This window comes from Ostrea edulis, chromosome 1 (genome assembly GCF_947568905.1).
Source record: "Ostrea edulis chromosome 1, xbOstEdul1.1, whole genome shotgun sequence".
Taxonomy (NCBI): domain Eukaryota; kingdom Metazoa; phylum Mollusca; class Bivalvia; order Ostreida; family Ostreidae; genus Ostrea; species Ostrea edulis.
This window is the reverse complement of record NC_079164.1, coordinates 15186599-15205221: the sequence shown is the minus strand read 5'-3', so window position 1 is coordinate 15205221 and position 18623 is coordinate 15186599. Positions and strand designations below refer to the sequence as shown.

The 18623-nt window shown below is 38.7% G+C and overlaps 3 protein-coding genes across 3 annotated transcripts in view; 2 read left to right on the top strand and 1 right to left on the bottom strand.

Moving 5' to 3' along the window:
• LOC125653128 (uncharacterized) overlaps positions 1-521 on the top strand; it is a 1408-nt gene extending 887 nt beyond the window's left edge. Inside the window, exon 1 of the mRNA XM_048882491.2 lies at positions 1-521. This exon is cut by the window's left edge and continues 887 nt beyond it. Coding sequence (XP_048738448.2) covers positions 1-208 — 208 coding nt within the window. The 3' untranslated portion in view covers positions 209-521.
• Positions 522-5175: 4654 nt separating this feature from the next.
• On the top strand, positions 5176-7703 carry LOC125661907 (collagen alpha-1(I) chain-like). The gene is made up of 3 exons (XM_048894095.2): positions 5176-5371; positions 5516-5854; positions 6769-7703. The coding sequence occupies exons 1-3, from the start codon at positions 5176-5178 to the stop codon at positions 7701-7703; spliced, it is 1470 nt and encodes a 489-aa protein (XP_048750052.2).
• A 3086-nt stretch (positions 7704-10789) lies between these two features.
• LOC125660495 (uncharacterized) lies at positions 10790-18197 on the bottom strand. Its single transcript, XM_048892337.2, has 12 exons — positions 18121-18197; positions 16532-16716; positions 15455-15782; positions 15110-15283; positions 14796-14983; positions 14410-14572; positions 14086-14200; positions 13054-13207; positions 12039-12183; positions 11561-11732; positions 11186-11376; positions 10790-10910 (listed from the first exon to the last, which is right to left on the bottom strand). Exons 2-12 carry the CDS (start codon positions 16709-16711, stop codon positions 10852-10854), a joined length of 1869 nt encoding a protein of 622 aa, XP_048748294.1. The 5' UTR covers positions 16712-16716; positions 18121-18197; the 3' UTR covers positions 10790-10851.
• Positions 18198-18623: the final 426 nt, after the last annotated feature.

Genomic DNA, 18623 nt, shown 5'->3' with positions numbered 1-18623 from the left:
ACTTTCAGAAGAGGATGTAACAGAGACAAGACGAATTGCCATTGTACGGATTCATGTGGAACGGGCTATTAGACGTTTAAAAGTGTTCCGCATACTTAGTCAGGTAGTTCCTGTTACCTCTGTTAAGAAACTCAGTGACTACTTGATTGTTTGTGCTGCATTGGTTAATCTGAGATCTGACCTTATCAAAGATAAAGATGATAACTGATGGTTATGCTAAAATTTTAAACTCTAGTCAGCTTCACTAATGTTAATGATGCATGCATTAACATATTGTAATATGATATTATGTAATAATTCCAATGTTATAAGTTTGATTGGACAAAAATAAAGCTGAACGATAGTTTACACATCAATAAATCCGAAAACGCGATGTATTCATACACGCCTGAAAACAAATAACATAGTGCGGGGAAACTATTCAATTTTTTTTCAATTGTTACTAAAGTGAATGTCAGAATTGGAATTATAAGAATCAAACATTCTTTTAAAAGAATTTATCGATGTGTAAACTCCGGACATTTTACTCACAAATTTAAATAAAAGTGCTTCGCACTTTTATTCAGTTTGTGAGTAAAATGTCCGAAGTTTACACATCGATAAATTCTTCAAATAGAATGTTTAATCCTATACAAGTTCATAATGTTTTATTTTTTCACAGCCTTGAAATCTCTTAAATGCCAATGTATTTTGGACATATATTTGATTAATCTTTGTAAATTACAATCATATTTGGAAATTCAGTATCATTTATATGATATACTGTACATTATATTAATACTAGCTCTAAGTTTTTGGTGTAGAATTTTTTTGTTGCAAAATTGCATAGGCTTTTATTGAAGTAAAATTACATTATTGTCTTCCCGAACAAAAATTGATTTCTATATATAATGCTTTATATTCAATAGAACCAAAATCCTTATTTTGATGAAATCTTGAACTTAATTTTGATTTTATCAATGACTATGGTTAAAGTTGCATACAAAACTAACATGATAGCACATATTTACAACAAAATAAAACTTTCAGATTGAGAGCTATCATAACTTTAAAGTGAATGTCATATTTATTATCAAGATATTTGTGTATGATTAAAGTTAATACTGTAAATACTGTGTGTGGTTTTATCACTTGTTTCAAATATCATTAGGCTGCTCCTTTTAGCCTTTTTATTATTGAACATTTTAAGTTTAAAAAGACTTAATACATGTTCAGTAATGAATAACTAACACAGATTGAAAAGACATTTGACTGTATAATTTCAGCAATCATGTTATCAAAAACACAATCCTTATCAATATGCATGTATTCAATTTGAAAATTTAATATATTTTTTACTAATCGTCAATCTGCCAGATTCAAAGTCATCAACTACTCTCGGTAAAAGTTTGTTGAAGTAAAATAAGCGTAGTCTTGAAATTGCCGATTCACAAAACTGTTGGTCATGTTGTACTTCAATGACCTTGTATTCATTAGTTGTCCATATAACAAGTTTGCACAACTGCATATGTGTTACATGCAAAGTTAATTGTATTTGTAGGTAATAATCCCTTGAACTATTATGTTTAACATACATTGTACCATTTTCCAAGGATTTCACAACATCATATCTACCAACTGTAAATAAACTGTCAAGTGTCTGGTCATCCTTAAGTATTGGGCATTTTATTTCTAAAAGACACCGTGAACCATCAACACCAGTTATTATTCCATCTGGGGAAACACTTAACCAGGGCTCTTCAAATGAAACTATAGTACCTGCATCTTCTATATGCAATCCTGATGAACGCAATTGTTGTTTGGCAAGAATTTCACCTTCCTGGCCATGCTTGGTGAATTTGTTTCCTTTGAAGGAAGGATATAAGTGTTCTCTAATGAAGTTATCACTGTTTGTAGTGTCGCGGATGGGAACCTTGTTCGCACTGCTGCCAGTTATTCTAATTTTTCTACTGTTGTGCCACAATTCTGATTCACTTTGTGAAATAGTTGCCATTGATAATGACTTGATTTGAGCATCAGTGAGTTTTATGTACTTATTATAAAATTGACTACACTTTTTACATGATAGATCACCAACATGCTCAGTATGGGGTTCAGAGGAAGGCTCAAATAGAGTTGTGTCTAATTTTGCATGCACAGATTTACTTAAAAGTGAATTTTTTAAAGAAAATAATTCTTTAAGTTCAGAATTTTCCACAAAATATTTTAGAGATTGGTGAGACACAAACATTGGAAATACTGATTTTGTGTTCTGTGGGTTTTCAGCATTATTGTTAATGTCACTGCCATATTTAGGTCTTTTAAAGTCCATCTCCTCCAGTACACCCGGCTCCAGGTTTCTCGTTGAACCCTTGTTCCATTGCATATGCTCATCGATACAGGACTTTCCTGTTAGACCCAGCTTCACAGCATATTCAATTTTCCAGAGAAGTGCACCTACGTGGCTACACGTTTTACTGTTCCCCGCCATGCATGAACAGCCACCAGTTAAAATCGTGCCAACCATGTCACAGAGTACCCATGCATTGTGAAAGTCTGAGTTTACTTTTTGTGACGGGCGCACTTCTGATTTTAGAACAACCCTATCTTTGATGGCGAAATGAAGAATTTTCCCAACTCTTCTTAAAATAATTATAACTGTCCAACGATTTGTAATTTTTCATTTCTTCGCCGTCACAAGCTCTACTCAAAATCAAATAATTGTAAATATCGCCGTACTCTACTTGCGGCCATTCGCGAATATCATCCTTCCATTCTTGGTGTTTGACGTCTTTTGGGGACGAAATCAATCGATCCATGTCATTTTTACATTGATGTTGATTCATATTTTACGTAAACAAAAGATCTGATAGAGTTTCATATAGTATACTGTGGTAGTGAGCTTATTATTACAGTTGTATATGTTACCGGTGAATGGTTGCTACGGAGTTCGATTAACCAGCGTCACGGATGTAATGGCGGCTACGTTAGAAACGACACCTCTCGGGGTGAAATTTTACTAAGGGAAGTAACTGAAAAAAGTCGTGTATAGGTATGAGAAATAGAATTGGCTGTGTGGTTATTATAACGTCAAGAAATAACAATTAATAATTTCTCTTGTGTGACCATCTTTACAAGTCAAGGGTCGTGAGAGGTAACGAGTCAATTACCCTTTACTTGTGAAGATGTTGTGTGACATCTCGCACGGTTTTTTTTTTGGGGGGGGGTTTGCTATAAACAATCTATGTACTAACATATTTGATGCAATACATTTTCATGCAACTAGTGTTTTTGACTTATAGCATCTGATGTACATGTAGTACCTTATATTCGACCATTCACTCTCTCTCCCATCTCTGATGTCTCCCGATCAAGATTTAGGTGAGTGTGACCGGACTACAGGGGATGCTTACTCTTCCTAGATCAAGATATAGGCGGATGTGACCGGTCTACAGGGGATGCTTACTCCTCCTAGATCAAGATATAGGCGGATGTGACCGGTCTACAGGGGATGCTTACTCCTCCTAGATCAAGATATAGGCGGGTGTGACCGGTCTACAGGGGATGCTTACTCCTCCTAGGCACCTGATCCCACCTCTGGTATGACCAGGGCGCCGTGTTTGCCCAACTCTCTATTTTGTATTGCTTATAGGAGTTATGAGATTAAACACTGTTCGTTATCTTCACATTTATAGGAGTTGTGAGATTAAACACTGTTCGTTATCTTCACCTTTATAGGAGTTGTGAGATTAAACACTGTTCGTTATCTTCACCTTTATAGGAGTTGTGAGATTAAACACTGTTCGTTATCTTCACCTTTATAGGAGTTATGAGATTAAACACTGTTCGTTATCTTCACCTTTATAGGAGTTGTGAGATTGATCACTGTTCGTTATCTTCACCTTTATAGGAGTTATGAGATTGATCACTGTTCGTTGTCTTCACCTTTCATCACAATGATAATAGGGAACCTAGTGTACAACAGCTAACACGATTCACGAGCAATGGTTTTAACAAATCTTACATAATTATCATTTCCTTAATTTCAAGTCTTAAACTATTGAACCCTTCCTTGATCAGATGTGGAAAGCTTAGGTACATAGCAAGTGTTTTTGGTGGGAGAGATTATACATTTTTAGCATAAATATTTCAATGGAAATCAATCTAATATCGAAACAAACGTCCAAATTATTTATTTTATATATTTGATTTTCGAACCTAGCCGATCGCGGGATAACTTCAGAGGATCGTGACCTGAATGTCCAGTCTTCTGAATGTCCAGTCTTCCTACTCTGTGGTGAAATGCTGTATTCAACTTACAAAGAGCGAGAGATATCTCTATCTGACCCCCACCCCCAATAGCATCCCAGAATACTAAAGCACGTGCATTCTGCACATGCTATAGATATCGATAAAACAATAGCATCAAAATATTATAGACAACAATTCTAAATCATAGAATAAAAAGTAATACAAATTGAGTTCAATACTGTGAAAGAGATCATGCAAAAGTAATAGGACGGTAACCGTATTTGATCATGGGGTCAGTCTCAATGTTTGCAAGCCCAGGTACTTTTCATGTTTACAGTAGGAAGGTACTATTCATGTTTACAGTAGGAAGGTACTATTCATGTTTACAGTAGGAATATGACAAGCCCAGGTACTATTCATGTTTACAGTAGGAAGGTACTATTCATGTTTACAGTAGGAAGGTACTATTCATGTTTACAGTAGGAAGGTACTATTCATGTTTACAGTAGGAATATGACTTACTGAAACTATAACCACAGTGAAAACTTTAGAGGAACTCGTCATCGAAGGAGATGTATGACAAATAAATCCAGAACTACGTTACATATATGAGAGGACAGACGGTATTATCAGTTTTCTTTTGTAATAGTTTTGACACATAAAATAACCAGAGCTCCTGCATATAAAGTTTACGATAAAGCATTTAAAATGAGACAGTGCTCCACTTGCCAAATTAATTCGTTTCATCTGAAGACTGTTCCTGATAATAGAACATGCATGTAATCACATGTAAAGAAGACCGGGAATATGTTCAACAAATATTTTGCATAAATTCAAATTAGCTCATTTATTTTCCTTTGATTTCTGCTAAATCGTGTTAGCAAGACTTTCTTAAACGGAGAACAATACGATTGACACCATATGATAAGTCTATGCTATTTAGCAATGCTCTCAAACAGAGACTCTGCGATAGCAGCACAAGAGTACCAATATTTCCATAGCTCTTCTAGAATGGGGTCGGGGGTAACCTACACAGAGCCAAGCAGGGTAGCAAAACGAAGGACAGAATGGAGAGGAATTGTTCTCGGTCCTATTCTCCACAGGGAGAGAAGGAAAGAGGTTAAGTCTAGAATGGGATCGGGTATGTTTGTACCCGAGCCCCAATCACCACTATAAACTAAAGCTAGAGAACCTATAGAGCAGGAAAAAGAAACCATATAAGTACTATAATCCTTAAAAGAACAATTGTGATTTTTTTTTAACCCAGTAAGCATATATTGTACAGAATCAGACTGTTACGTATGGAATGTGTTATATGTTAATGATGGGCGGATCATTTCGTGGTTGACCAAGCTAAATAAGCTACTGACAACCTGGCTCCAAGCCTCCTATAAAAGCCACGTGACTGTAGCAGGCCCAGTAGACCTTACCACGATGCGCCTTGCCATAGTTCTAGTCGTTACTCTCTGTGGAGTGTGGCAGACTTTTGCCAAGCCCTACCCCGAGGACTGGAGTCGCTGTCGGAAGCAGTATGAAACACTCCGTGCCGAAGTTCGACACCTACAGAAAACCATCTCGCAGCTTCAATATGCTGTTTCAAAGTGCTCCAAATATTATATAAAAGGTAAAAATAAAATTGTAATTTTTTTACGCATTGGATGGAATAAATGAAATCAAATGTTTTAGATCTAGTTTTGAATGAATTGAAAATACATGTAAAAGAAAACAATGCAAGCGTTTAAAAAAAATTCATTCCAATGTCCATCAATTCAGAAAGAAAGCGCCGCCAAGTTGTGAAAATATTGTTTTATATACGTTAATTCTATCTTCCAAATGTTACCGTTAGTTTGTTTAATAATGCTGCAGCAGAAACGATTGGTACGCGATGACACAGGTTCAACAACTGCATAGATCCATGTACATGTATAAGCATTACACCAACTCAAAGACGTTATTTTGAGTGTTTTTTATACTATCTAAAATGCATGCGTAATGCTATCAACGTTTACCGAACACGCCAAAAAAGTTAGTGCATCAATGCAAGCAGCTGTGAGATATATTTATCGGACAGTATTGCAAAACATTTGCTTTTCTAAAGTTAAAATTTTGACGTAAAATATAGCGTTTTTCTTCACGTCATAACAATGTTAATTTGCCTAATTTTGTCATAGAGCGGTCATATTTACATCCCATTCGTGAATATTTCACTCAGATTGGCAAATTGGAGGGAGCTAAGCTTTCCTTATCTCTCACAAAATCCGTTGGCTTACGGGGGCTTCACCCCATCCCCCAGTATTATAATCCCAAAGTATATTCCATTAATTTTCCACTTTTTTACTCTTAGCTTTTTTGCTCGTCAATGAATAAGATACCCCGCTCCCTTCTGCAAAAATCATGGACCCGCAATGTTCAGCGAAAGGAAAGACATAGTTTATAAAATGGTATTTTTGTCTCTGGAAGATATAATAAAACATCTGATAGCATTATCTACACTTCTACAAGTCACTGGTCCCTGTAAATGTTGTGATTTTGTTTCAGGTCCTAAAGGTTTGCCCGGCCCTCCCGGACCAATGGGCCCTAAAGGAGATCAAGGGCTTCAGGGAGAGAAAGGAGATCCAGGAATGAAAGGACTGGTGGGTCTCAAAGGAGACCCAGGTCTGCAAGGAATAAAGGGCGATAAAGGTGACAGAGGGCCGCAGGGGTTCACAGGAATGCCCGGTGAAAAGGGTGATAAAGGAGACACTGGTCCTCAGGGGGACACTGGACCTATGGGTCCTCAAGGAGTGAAAGGAGAGAAAGGACAAAAGGGAGACAAAGGAGCAAAGGGAGAGAAAGGAGACCAAGGAGAGCAAGGACTAAAGGGCAACCAAGGTGAACAGGGAGAGAAGGGCGACCAGGGACCTCAAGGACCAACAGGTGATCAGGGACCTCAAGGAGACAAGGGACCAAAAGGGTCTACGGGTCCTCAGGGTGTACAGGGCCTAAAGGGTGACAAAGGAAATACTGGTGCCAAGGGACAAAAAGGCGACGAAGGTGAAAAAGGAGACACCGGCCCCCAGGGGTCCGCTGGCTACCCAGGAAGCAGAGGGCCGACCGGACCTCAAGGTCCCCAAGGACCTAAGGGAGATAAAGGACAGAAAGGAAACCAGGGTGAAAAAGGAGATAAAGGCGACACAGGTCCTAAAGGTGCAAAAGGACCCCAGGGTCCTCAAGGAAATAAAGGGGTCAAAGGAGACCGGGGGGCTACTGGAGAACGGGGAGAAAAAGGAGATAAAGGAGCGAAGGGGTCCAAGGGCAATAAAGGTAACAAAGGGGACCAAGGACCCCAAGGCGAGGTAGGGCCAAAGGGGGACCCAGGCCCGAAGGGAGTTACAGGAGTAAAAGGAAACAGAGGATCACCGGGACCTCGTGGCCCCATGGGCCCTAGAGGACCCAAGGGAGATCCGGGCAAACCAGGAATATACCCTTACTGAACTTCTTAATGTTGCATAACTTATGGAAATCTAGATTTTATATATACATGTATATATATATGTGTACAGTAAAATTTGAAAAAAGAAATGTAAAAAACATAACATAATTCCTGTTTTATTCTTATGAATAGTTGTAAAAATCAGGTATGTAAATATTTCGCTATGAAATGAAATTATCATTCCCCTTTGTGTATGTAAATAAGAACTTTAAATAATCATATCTACGCGGCGTTTCTGACATTTTCTCTAAAATCACCTTTTCATCTCCTTGATATGAAGAGTTCTTGTATAATTTCCGAAATAAGTTTAAATCTCATATTGTAGTAATATTACCAAATCTTTCATATCCACATGAGTAGCTCAGTGGTTAGATAACAAAAATGTAACGTAAGGGTCCCAGGTTCGATACCCAATTGTTTCAAAGAGTTTTTCTCCTTCTTTACTACGATAATGCCTATTTATAGAGTAGAGCTGAATTTGCATATTTACTTACAACAACCAGGAACTATCATGACATGCTAACTCTTAAACAAACCTGATATTGATATACCCCAATTTGTTTTGTAGAAACGAGATAGAATGCATGTGAAAAGTCACAAACAATTATATATTATTGAGAAAAGTCGCGTACGTCCTTAACATCCCCTCGTTTCAAGTCATAGTCCGACCGTCCCCTCCTACATGTATGCCCGCTGCTGTTTGATCACAGAATGTTTCGTGAAATCATCAATTTATAGAAAGTATCAAGAGAGAATTATCCCCAGTGAACCACCCATTTATTTTTTCATATTAAATATGAACATCCTTCTACATAGGTGGTTCACGATAGGGGGTATATACATAGGTTAATCTATGACGTCATGAAGATTTTAAAACTGAGCTCATCGGTATCCCTGCTCTTTGTCGGCACCATCTGTCGTCTATCGGGTAATTTTAGCACGGTTTTGTGGCAGATGAGGAAAATTCTCGAAAAATTAATTTGCCGAAATTTCGATTCATATGAAAGATATACTTGCGAAATGAAAATTCGCCAAACTATAAAAGATTTTGATAAAATCGCTAAATATTAACGATGCAAAAATTACCCGATATACGCTGTTACCGCGGATACATGGTTTTAGTGTGCAGTACATTTTTGCTTCGTCCTGTAATTTGTCATTTAAAAACTGGTCAGGGCAGCTACTGTCTCTTGTACCATGAGGTTGCTAAGATTCACAGGAGAGTCATGTGACAGGAAATCAAATGGACGCATTGTGGGTACAGCTTGTAAGTATGACATAGTTTCTATTCCTTCTTGATATGCATCATCTTACCAAGTCAAGGGTTTCTGATCCGCTCCTCTCCTCTCTCTCTTCGTGAGGAGAGAAACGGCTTGTAATTATGAAATATTTTCTTTTCCTTCTTGATATGCATAGGATACAGAAGATCAATGAAAACTGCACTGCCTTTACCTGAATATACATGTACATACAATATGTGACACCTGTTGTTTATGATAAACATTGCATCTACTATCGATCAGGAAAAAATCCTCAAGACGCCCATGGGTCACATCGCTCACATGAGTCAACTTGGCCTTGCTCTTGTTCAGCTGTTGTAATTTTAAAAAAATTGCAATCTTTATCCCCATGAAAAAGTTTGACCCCATATTCTGGCCGCAATCTAGCCCAATAGTGTCACGATATAACCATAATACAATGTCACATGATAAAAAAAATCATGGTTTGTGAAGTGTAAGGTCTTGCCATAAGGAATCTATGTACAAAATATGAAAGCCCTATATTAAACAGTTATGTGGATATTGCATATGTTAACCTTTCTGAAAAGTAGGTTAAAATCCAAGGTTAAGGTTACAAAGTCAAAACATTTGGTACCAAAACAACGGTTTTGTCACAGGGAATGCATACATTAAAGGACAGATGTACCACTCACCAATCAAAAGTTATGAGGAAGGTTAAGTTTAAAATTTGGACCACACTCCAAGGCCAATTAGTCAAAATGAAATTATTCTTATATAAAACTCTGATCTCCTATTGTAGTCCCATCCCAACACAAGGTTCATGATTTCAATAAACGTTAATTTACACAAATTTGGAATGTTTGCATATTAATAATAAATATTTGATGTCCAATGCAGATGCTTACGTAATGAAAGCGCGAAAACGAGTGGCTGGACTAAGAACCTTCAAAATGAACAGGTTTCGCCATTTTCCTCTGACTATGGTAAAACGAATGCGCTTACTGCAGAACAAATTACCACCTGTGAATTCATAACGGTCGGAGGAAAACATATTTCGTGATGAATATGTATATGCATTGGTTATTTGCATTGAGATCAAAGTAAAAAGGGGGATAGGGTGTGTATGTGTGTGTGTTGTACCATGGTTGAAATCTGTGACAAGCCAAAAATAGCGATTGAAAAATACATAAAAGATAAAAGAAAACCTAATTTAGGACCTCGGTGCTGTAGAGCCTTGTCCTTTTTCTGCTTTTTAATTTTCACAAAAAAGTTTGGAAGGGGGGGGGGACTAGGTAGCCCCCCCCCCCCCTCCCAGTTCTCCTCTATCGTCAACTTCCAATATTTATGTTGCAATATTCCATTATAACCTGCATATGGTGTTTACATCTCTCAACTGATTCGATACGCAGGAGTTTGTTCTGCGTATGGTCACTTTTTAAATCGAAGCAGGCTACTGACAAACAAGTTGATGGGACAGGGGTTCCAACAACCTTGTTTAAAGTCAACATTTCGCAAATTATATGGTTGTTATAACGATCTAGTTCGTCAATACAACCTATCATTGGGTCAAATGCTGTCTGACGTGTTTCATACCGATTGTTAGGCCGTTCTTGGCACACTGATTTTGACTACGGATCATCCTGTTTACCTGATCAAGATATAGGGCTAACGGAGGGTGTGATCGGTCGACAGGGGATGCTTACTCCTCTTAGGCTCTTGATCCCACCTCTGGTATATCCAGGGCTCCGTGTTTGCCCAACTATATATTTTGTATTGCTTATAGGAGTTATGAGATTGATCATTGTTCGTTATCTTCATCTTTCATATGCAACAATGCAGAAAAATGTTAAAAGATCGTTAATTTATTTTCCCAAAATTTGATCACACATGGAAGAAGTATGCTCAGCTTCAACACTTGGCTGGCGGAGAGTCGGGGAGACAACCTCGTTTGGCCATGCTGGTCAGAGCTAAAATGGAGGAAAATAAGCGATTTTCAAACAAAACACCAGACAATATTCTAGAGGTGTATCAAAGAGACAGATATTCTCATTCGAATTTTATGTCTCTTTTACAAGCAGATTTTTTAAACAGTAAACTTACTAAACAAAGATTTTAAATACTATATACAAAAATCAACTGAAGTAATCGTTTTCAATTTCACCACAATTTATACTGACGTGGAATATTGGACCTACAAAAATTAAAATTCTAAGATTAAGATACTAGTAGCACAGCTACCCACCGGCAAGTGATGACTGGAAGCCGGCATTGTAGTCACACGTGACCTCGTTCTTGGTGTAGTCTTTCCTGGAGTCGGAATATTCATCATTCTGTCCTGGACCACCCACCAAAGCTCCCTTCAGTAATTGAGGGCTGGGTCCAGGGTTGTTAAATTCATTCCAACCACATCCGGCCGGAGGATTGGGACAAGAACTACAAATAGATTCCCAAAATTCTTAGCTGAAGTATGGTCTACTCGATTTCGTTACCAAAGCAACTATAAATAAATACGCAAACAGTTTGAATTCCTGGAACACCACAACGCACTTGATTATTTAACAAATGTACTAAACATTTCGATTAGGAGAAATGAGTCGTGTTGTGCTGCCGCCCCTACCTTCCTCTGTGATGAGGTTGTCTGGGGTAATTGCTTCCGTATCCAATCTCGTAGCTCATGTGGTGGTTGTTATCGCCCAGTATATAATTAATCTGACTCAGGGCCCACTTTTTGTAATCGTCACCACCAATTCCGTCCTCGGCAGCAGCCAGAGCGATAAAAGCGGCATTTCCTGTTTTATTGAAATGATGAAGTTATTGCTAATTTCTGTACTTCCTGAGACACAGTTCTACAATTTTCATTTGGACCGTAATGCTCCAACAGTAAAAAATAATCAACTGTCTTCACCACAAACAACGCTACACAAGTTACTGGATTGTCTGTAACAACATTATACTTCTCAATTTGATATTGAAACAGAACTCTTTTCCTGGTGTATTGTACTAATTTATGTTGCCATTCCCATAATGATATGTAGTTAAGAAATGTTGGCAATGCTGTCACCTACAGAATTTGATACCAGATGCCCATGCATTACCTGAATATCTAAGAGAGCCCCACATGTCTCTCCACGCTAGACCACATGGCGTCTGATGGACGGAGCCACCAGGCATATAGGACTTTACGAAAGAATCCACCAACGTCTTGTATTTAGCTTCCTTTGTCTCTTCATACAGCAGCAACTGAAAGTAAGGTATAAAACTGAACACAATACAAATAAATGTAGTTTCTAAAAGATAAATTCAAATAATTATCAGTGGCGTAGCTACATTGTAGCACTGTAAGCACGTGCTTACAAATATTTTCGTTAAATCTTTATTACATATTACGAAAAATGTCCTAAGCTTGTGGGGGGCTACCGCCCCCCAGCTTACAAATATTTCAAACCTAGCTACGCCACTGAATTTATACATTCTATCATATGACTCCCGTGTAAGCTCTTTTCACTATTCAGTACACTCTCATCAGGAACTATCCCCTGCATGGTTACATGATTCCAAATTTCTGGCAATCAGTGTTTTGAATATCAAAATTCACTGATCGATTGTTCCATAGTGACATAGGGTATATTCTCCAATCCAAACCAAGCCTAATCGACTTACCGTACCTCAATGATGACACGTTCATTCTTCCCCGCAAAAGCTCACGTATCTTACACATGACTTGTTCATCAGCTCACAATAGAGTCCAGGCCGTCATGATTTACAGACCTCGCATATGATGTGTTCATCATCTCACGCCAGAGCCCAGGCCGCCATGATTTACTTACTTAAACATGAAGATTACGTTCAAGACCGCCGTCCTTTGCACGAGTATAAATTCATGCCGATCCTGAACGCCGACAACGCATCATGAGAACGAGTTCAAGGTGCAAGAACTCACACCACCTCTGTAGGTCGTGTGATCAAAGAACAAGAACACGTTCATGCGCACATGTTCTCGTCATTCGCGACTCTTAGAATGGAGCACGAAAACAACGGGAACGGCGATCTCGAACGCACTCGACGTGTTCATCATCTCTGAACAGAGTGCAGGCGGCATGATTTACTGACCTCACACATGACGTGTTCATCATCCCATGAGAGAGCCCAGGCGGCACCATCTCCTTCAAAGTTTGCTTTGGCGTCTGCCAGATACTTGGGAAGTTTTGTGGCTTTGTACAATTGCATGGCTGCAACGCACAGCTCGTCTTTGTATCCAGTAGACCTAAAATGTGACATTATGTCTTTAAAGATTATTCATTCCAATGTTAAGATTGACCGTCGTACCTCGAGGCACTGTATTGAATGGAATAAACATTACACGAAAGTAAGTTCTTACTAGAACAAATTCTTAATTAAAAAAACAACAAAAACCCCAACATACATAGGTTAATATATTTCTTCGATCGCACATGAAGAATTTGAAGAGTCATGGGTGTATTGGACGTTTATGGGTATATTTAAGGTTCATGGGTGTATTGAATAATTTTAAGAGCCATGGGTATATTGGAGGTTTATGGGTATATTGAAGGTTTATGGGTATATTGAAAGTTTATGGGTATATTGAAGGTTTATGGGTGTATTGAAGGTTTATGGGTATATTGAAAGTTTATGGATATATTGAAGGTTTATGGGTGTATTGAAGGTTTATGGGTGTATTGAAGGTTTATGGGTATATTGAAAGTTTATGGGTATATTGAAAGTTTATGGATATATTGAAGGTTTATGGGTGTATTGAAGGTTTATGGGTGTATTGAAGGTTTATGGGTATATTGAAAGTTTATGGATATATTGAAGGTTTATGGGTGTATTGAAGGTTTATGGGTGTATTGAAGGTTTATGGGTATATTGAAGGTTTATTTATAGGCAAACATGCATAAGTGCGGGTATTACTTTCTTATGAAAGTAAATAGCTTTTATTGGTTTATAAACGCGAATCTTCGAGAACATTGCGACAGCTACAATGTCTGCAAGACTGTAGTTCATCTTAAAAAAATCATGCAAGCGTAAATTTTTGAGTGCTTTTGATTTTGTTCAATTAGGATGTCTCATTAGTGCACATGCTAATAAGATTGAAATTTTACGACATCAGTCATTACCTACCCGTAATACGAAGTAGCGTCCGAGATAGGTCCCTTGTTGTAAATGCCTTTGTGCGTGTTAGCAAAATCATACAAACTCTTAGCAGCCGTAAGCAGGTTATGGGAATAAGAGGGGTCTGTCGAAATAAAGAAACGAATTAAAGCAAAAATGTTTGGGAATGGTCAAAGTAATTCATTGTTGATGGTTTAAAATTAAATTCATCATTAACTTGCAATATTCCAAAATTTACCCTCCGATAAGATCCAATCCCCCATTTTAATGATCATTCATGGCGGATTCATGCTGCTAATGCGTTTTTAAAAACTGAACATGTATAAAGCACACCTTTCGATTTGAACGCCATGGAGGCGGACGCCAACGCTGCTGCAGTTATGCCCTCTACGTCACTACATCCGCCATTGCTTGCAGTACATTTGTAGGCGGGTCTGGCCATATTCATATCCTCAGGACGACCCCAAACAGCGTGGTCTATGGCACCGTTTCCGACCTTATTTACAAAAATACAAGACACTGAGCTACACTCGAGATCTGCTAAGACTTACCTTCTTCTCACTTCAACATCATGGCGAAACCCCACGACGCTGACAGTAAAATCACGCAGTAGAATTTTTGAAAATGAAACAAGAGTTACTTGTAATTAGTTCTTTAACCCTAACTGTTAGATTTGAAATAGAAATATTCTTTAGTATGTAACGGAAATGCATGAATACTTGGGCGTAATATTCCTGGGACTGGGGCCTCCAACACTTCATAAAGTAGTCCAGCGGTGTCCTCAACATATCGTACATGTTTTGGAGCTGATTGGCCGCTTCGTAACCGTCCTTCCATCGATTTAAGCCGTAGGCTAGCACGTGAGCAGAGAATGCCATGGGCAAGTTGAACTTCACGTGGTCACCAGCTGTGGAAAGAACATATCTGGTTTGGTCATCTACGTACATGAACATACAAGTAAATTTTACGCATGGGCTGTGTTTTTTATCAAACATACATATACTCAATAACAAAGACATGTTGGAAATCATACCGTCGTACCACCCTCCTGTAAGATCCACTCCCCCGTCTCCATGATCATTCATGGCTGAATCATGCCTCCAGGGTATAGGATTGTTGGCTGGCATCTTTCCTGATCTCTGGGCATCGTAGAACAGAATAGATAGACCCAAAGCCTGGCCGTAGTTGTACTTTGTGCTTTTAGCGCCTAAAATTTTAGAGTGAGTCTTTTATCTAAAGCCGCCCAACAGAATTACCATCGAAATCAACACTTCATGTTACTTTGCGGAATAATTTTTGTAGTACACTGTTCTTCTAAATGTTTCACCAATGGAACGATTACCGACTTTTCGGTACATTGACCAATAAGAAACCTTACTTCCGCAACTAGCTCCTGAAGTAACAGTTTCGTGCCCGCCAGTTGACGTATGAGTTCCAGAGCCACCAGATGGCGCTTGGGTTCCGGTTCCACCAGATGGAGCGCTTGTTGCGGGTGCTTGTGTGGGGGCCTGTGTCTGCGTCCCACTTCCCCCACCTTGTCCTTCGATAAAACATCGACAGTTTGGTGCCGAGTCCATTCCAGGCGTTCGCCCTACAATATCAACATCTAGGGAACCTCCTGACGGGATGTCGGCATCCCATGGTTTGTTTACGACAACGTATTCTGTCTTATCAGCGTTGTGAGATACAATGTCTGCTGTCCAAATCTATTGGTGGGATCAAATTAAATATATATAACTGTGTTAAGGCTTTAAGTCAAAATGCAATTTACACGTTAATATTCTCTTTACAGAAAGGCGACAATTGGCTCGTCCGAATTCGTTACCATTTCTTTAATAATGAAAATAATCCAAACACTACCTTAGTCTTCAAGACATTCTGTTAACATAAATGCTCATTCTACTTTCAATTTCAACCCGCGGTGGCCGAGTGGTTAGAGCATTCGCCCCGCATGCGGGAGGCCGGAATTCGAATCCCGGCCGCGACATACCTAAGTCGTTAAAACAGGTAGTGACAGTTCCATCGCCAAACGCTCGGAATCAGGTGTGAATGTCACGGGTCCTCGGAGATGACCTTAAAAACGGATGACCCGTGTCACAGTAGGTGTGGCACGATAAAGAACTCTCCCTGCTCAATGGCCGTTAGCGCCGAGCATAGGCCTACCCTTCATCGGCAATGGTGACGTCCTCATATGAGTTAAACAAATCTCGAGCGGGACGTTCAACAACTCACAATCAATCAATCAATCAATCAATTTCAACTTTTTTTTTTACTTTCGACTTAAAGCGTCAATATGTTGCTAAAGTGCTAATTATAGTTAACGGTTCTTCCGTGTGAAAGGAAGCGTAATGTTATTGACGTATAAATGAATTTCACATATCTGCTTTCACTTATTTCATCTACTCCGAACTTTCATTATCATCTACCATTCTTCTAAACCAACATCCTATTTCACCTCGAGAGAATTTATGGGGCTGTCACAGACAAGGTGCGCCTTCCAGCCGTGAACTGTGGCGGTAGAGACGATGGTGAAGGTGCCACTAAAACCACCATTCCATTGAGTTTTGACGGTCACGCCCTGAGTGGCACTATAAGCCAAACCCAGAAGACTGACAAATGCCCAGACACGGAGCATTGTATCTGAAAGCAAAAGAAGGCGTTTTGAATGTGTTCCTTCTCGTGTACGTCATAAAAATTCAACATCAGTTAGATCTCTAGTGTGTCTTGTGCATCATGTGTAATGTCTTCAGCGTTCTTCTGGCCTTTCCCCCATGATTTTACAATGGTTTAAATTTTGCCTAACACTAGGCATCATAGTAATACGTCGCAGGAAATAAGGAACTCATATTCTAATTCAGTTTTTCTTTTTATAGGTAGACGTTAACATCACATTACTGCGTTTTTGGAATCAACAATTTGCACTGATAAAATATAGAAATCGTTCTGGAAACATCGGAGCTTGTATGTCGATATACAGGAAGAAGGATTCTGACGTCATGTCCGTTATACATAAATGATAAGCTTCCCAATTTAGTAACTTATCACAAGTTCAATTCATGGATTATCAAGGTAAATAGAAGACATTATCAAAAGGACTACTATCGTTTCATTAACAGCATGACACTTCGCTTTGTCGAGCTTGCAAATGTTTTGGCGAGGCTTCTCATAGATTTCAATGAAACAGGTTTTACTTTTGTTTTCAATGACCAATTGCATTGTAAGAATGACATAGCGTGGTCATCCAAACTCAACCACACGGCCAATCAGTGACTGAAATATGCATGCGCGATCAAGCAAAGTGGCACGCTGTTATTCTAACCATAGTACCGGTATATAATTCCCTCGATAGTTTGATAACAATCACGCGCACTGAAAAATCTAGCTTTATAAATATGAAAAATTATATTTAAAAAAAAATTGTGGAAAAATATAACGAAACACGAGTCATGTCCAGCACAGGATGGATATCAAGATGGGCATCACTGTTTCGCGAATGGGAGATCGAAGTTCGAATCTCTGCATCATCAGACCGAACGCTACGCATAGAAGTTAAACGTCAGTAGTCTTTTGGACGAGACATCGAAACCGATGTTCCATCTCCTAGAGGGGGTCTAAAGATAAAGACCCCCCACTGCTATTGCACGACTTTATAACACAGGTGTGGTATCGTCGCGTACATATGAGTGATATTCTAAGCAGAAGGTAGAAGTTGAGTGTGGCGGAAAACAGCAAAACAATCAATCAATCAGAGCAAGACGTATTGATGTCCTAATTTCAGTTGGCTGCTAATAGAATTGAACACATGATCTTGTTCTGTGTAGACTAACACTTGTCGTGACCTAGTTGTCCCAGAAGAGCCTTGTCCCGAGATTCTCATAATAAATGTATCATGAATTCGTTTAAAATAGCTGTTTTGAAAAGACATGAGGGCAAACAGGATTTTATATACATGTACATGTAATTGAAATTCAGGATTTTATATGATTGAAATTCAGGAGATTTTATGAATTTATTATTTTTGTTCGGTGTAGAAAATCTACTCACCTCTTATCTTGGAGAAGAGTTACTCTAGAGACGCTGTCCTCGTTCCTGCCTTATATTACCTTCTGATAAGGTGTAGATATCTTCTGCTAACCTCGGGTTAATACTGAGTACAATCTGAATTTCATAACGAAATTTCATCCCGTTATTGAACTCTGCGACAGAACCTTTGCAACTTTAGCAGAATTTGTTATCAATAGTCATCTGGTGCATCAAAATTGGTACCGTATAAGTTTTACATGATGACCCCTGGGTCGAGACCTCTGCTGGTGGACTGTTAGTCCCCGAGGGTCTCTACAGCCCAGTGGCTAAGTACTTCGTTACTAGCTTGAAAATATGGATGTATATTTAATTGCTGTGATAAAATTGAGAAATTCATTTCAAAATTAAGGATTATCTCCCTCATGCATAGCTCTTATCCTTAGACGAATTTGACTCCACTTTTTGGCACACTGTTTTCCCTAAATAGCTCTAGCAAGTTTATCGTTATTTCGGATTTCAAACAT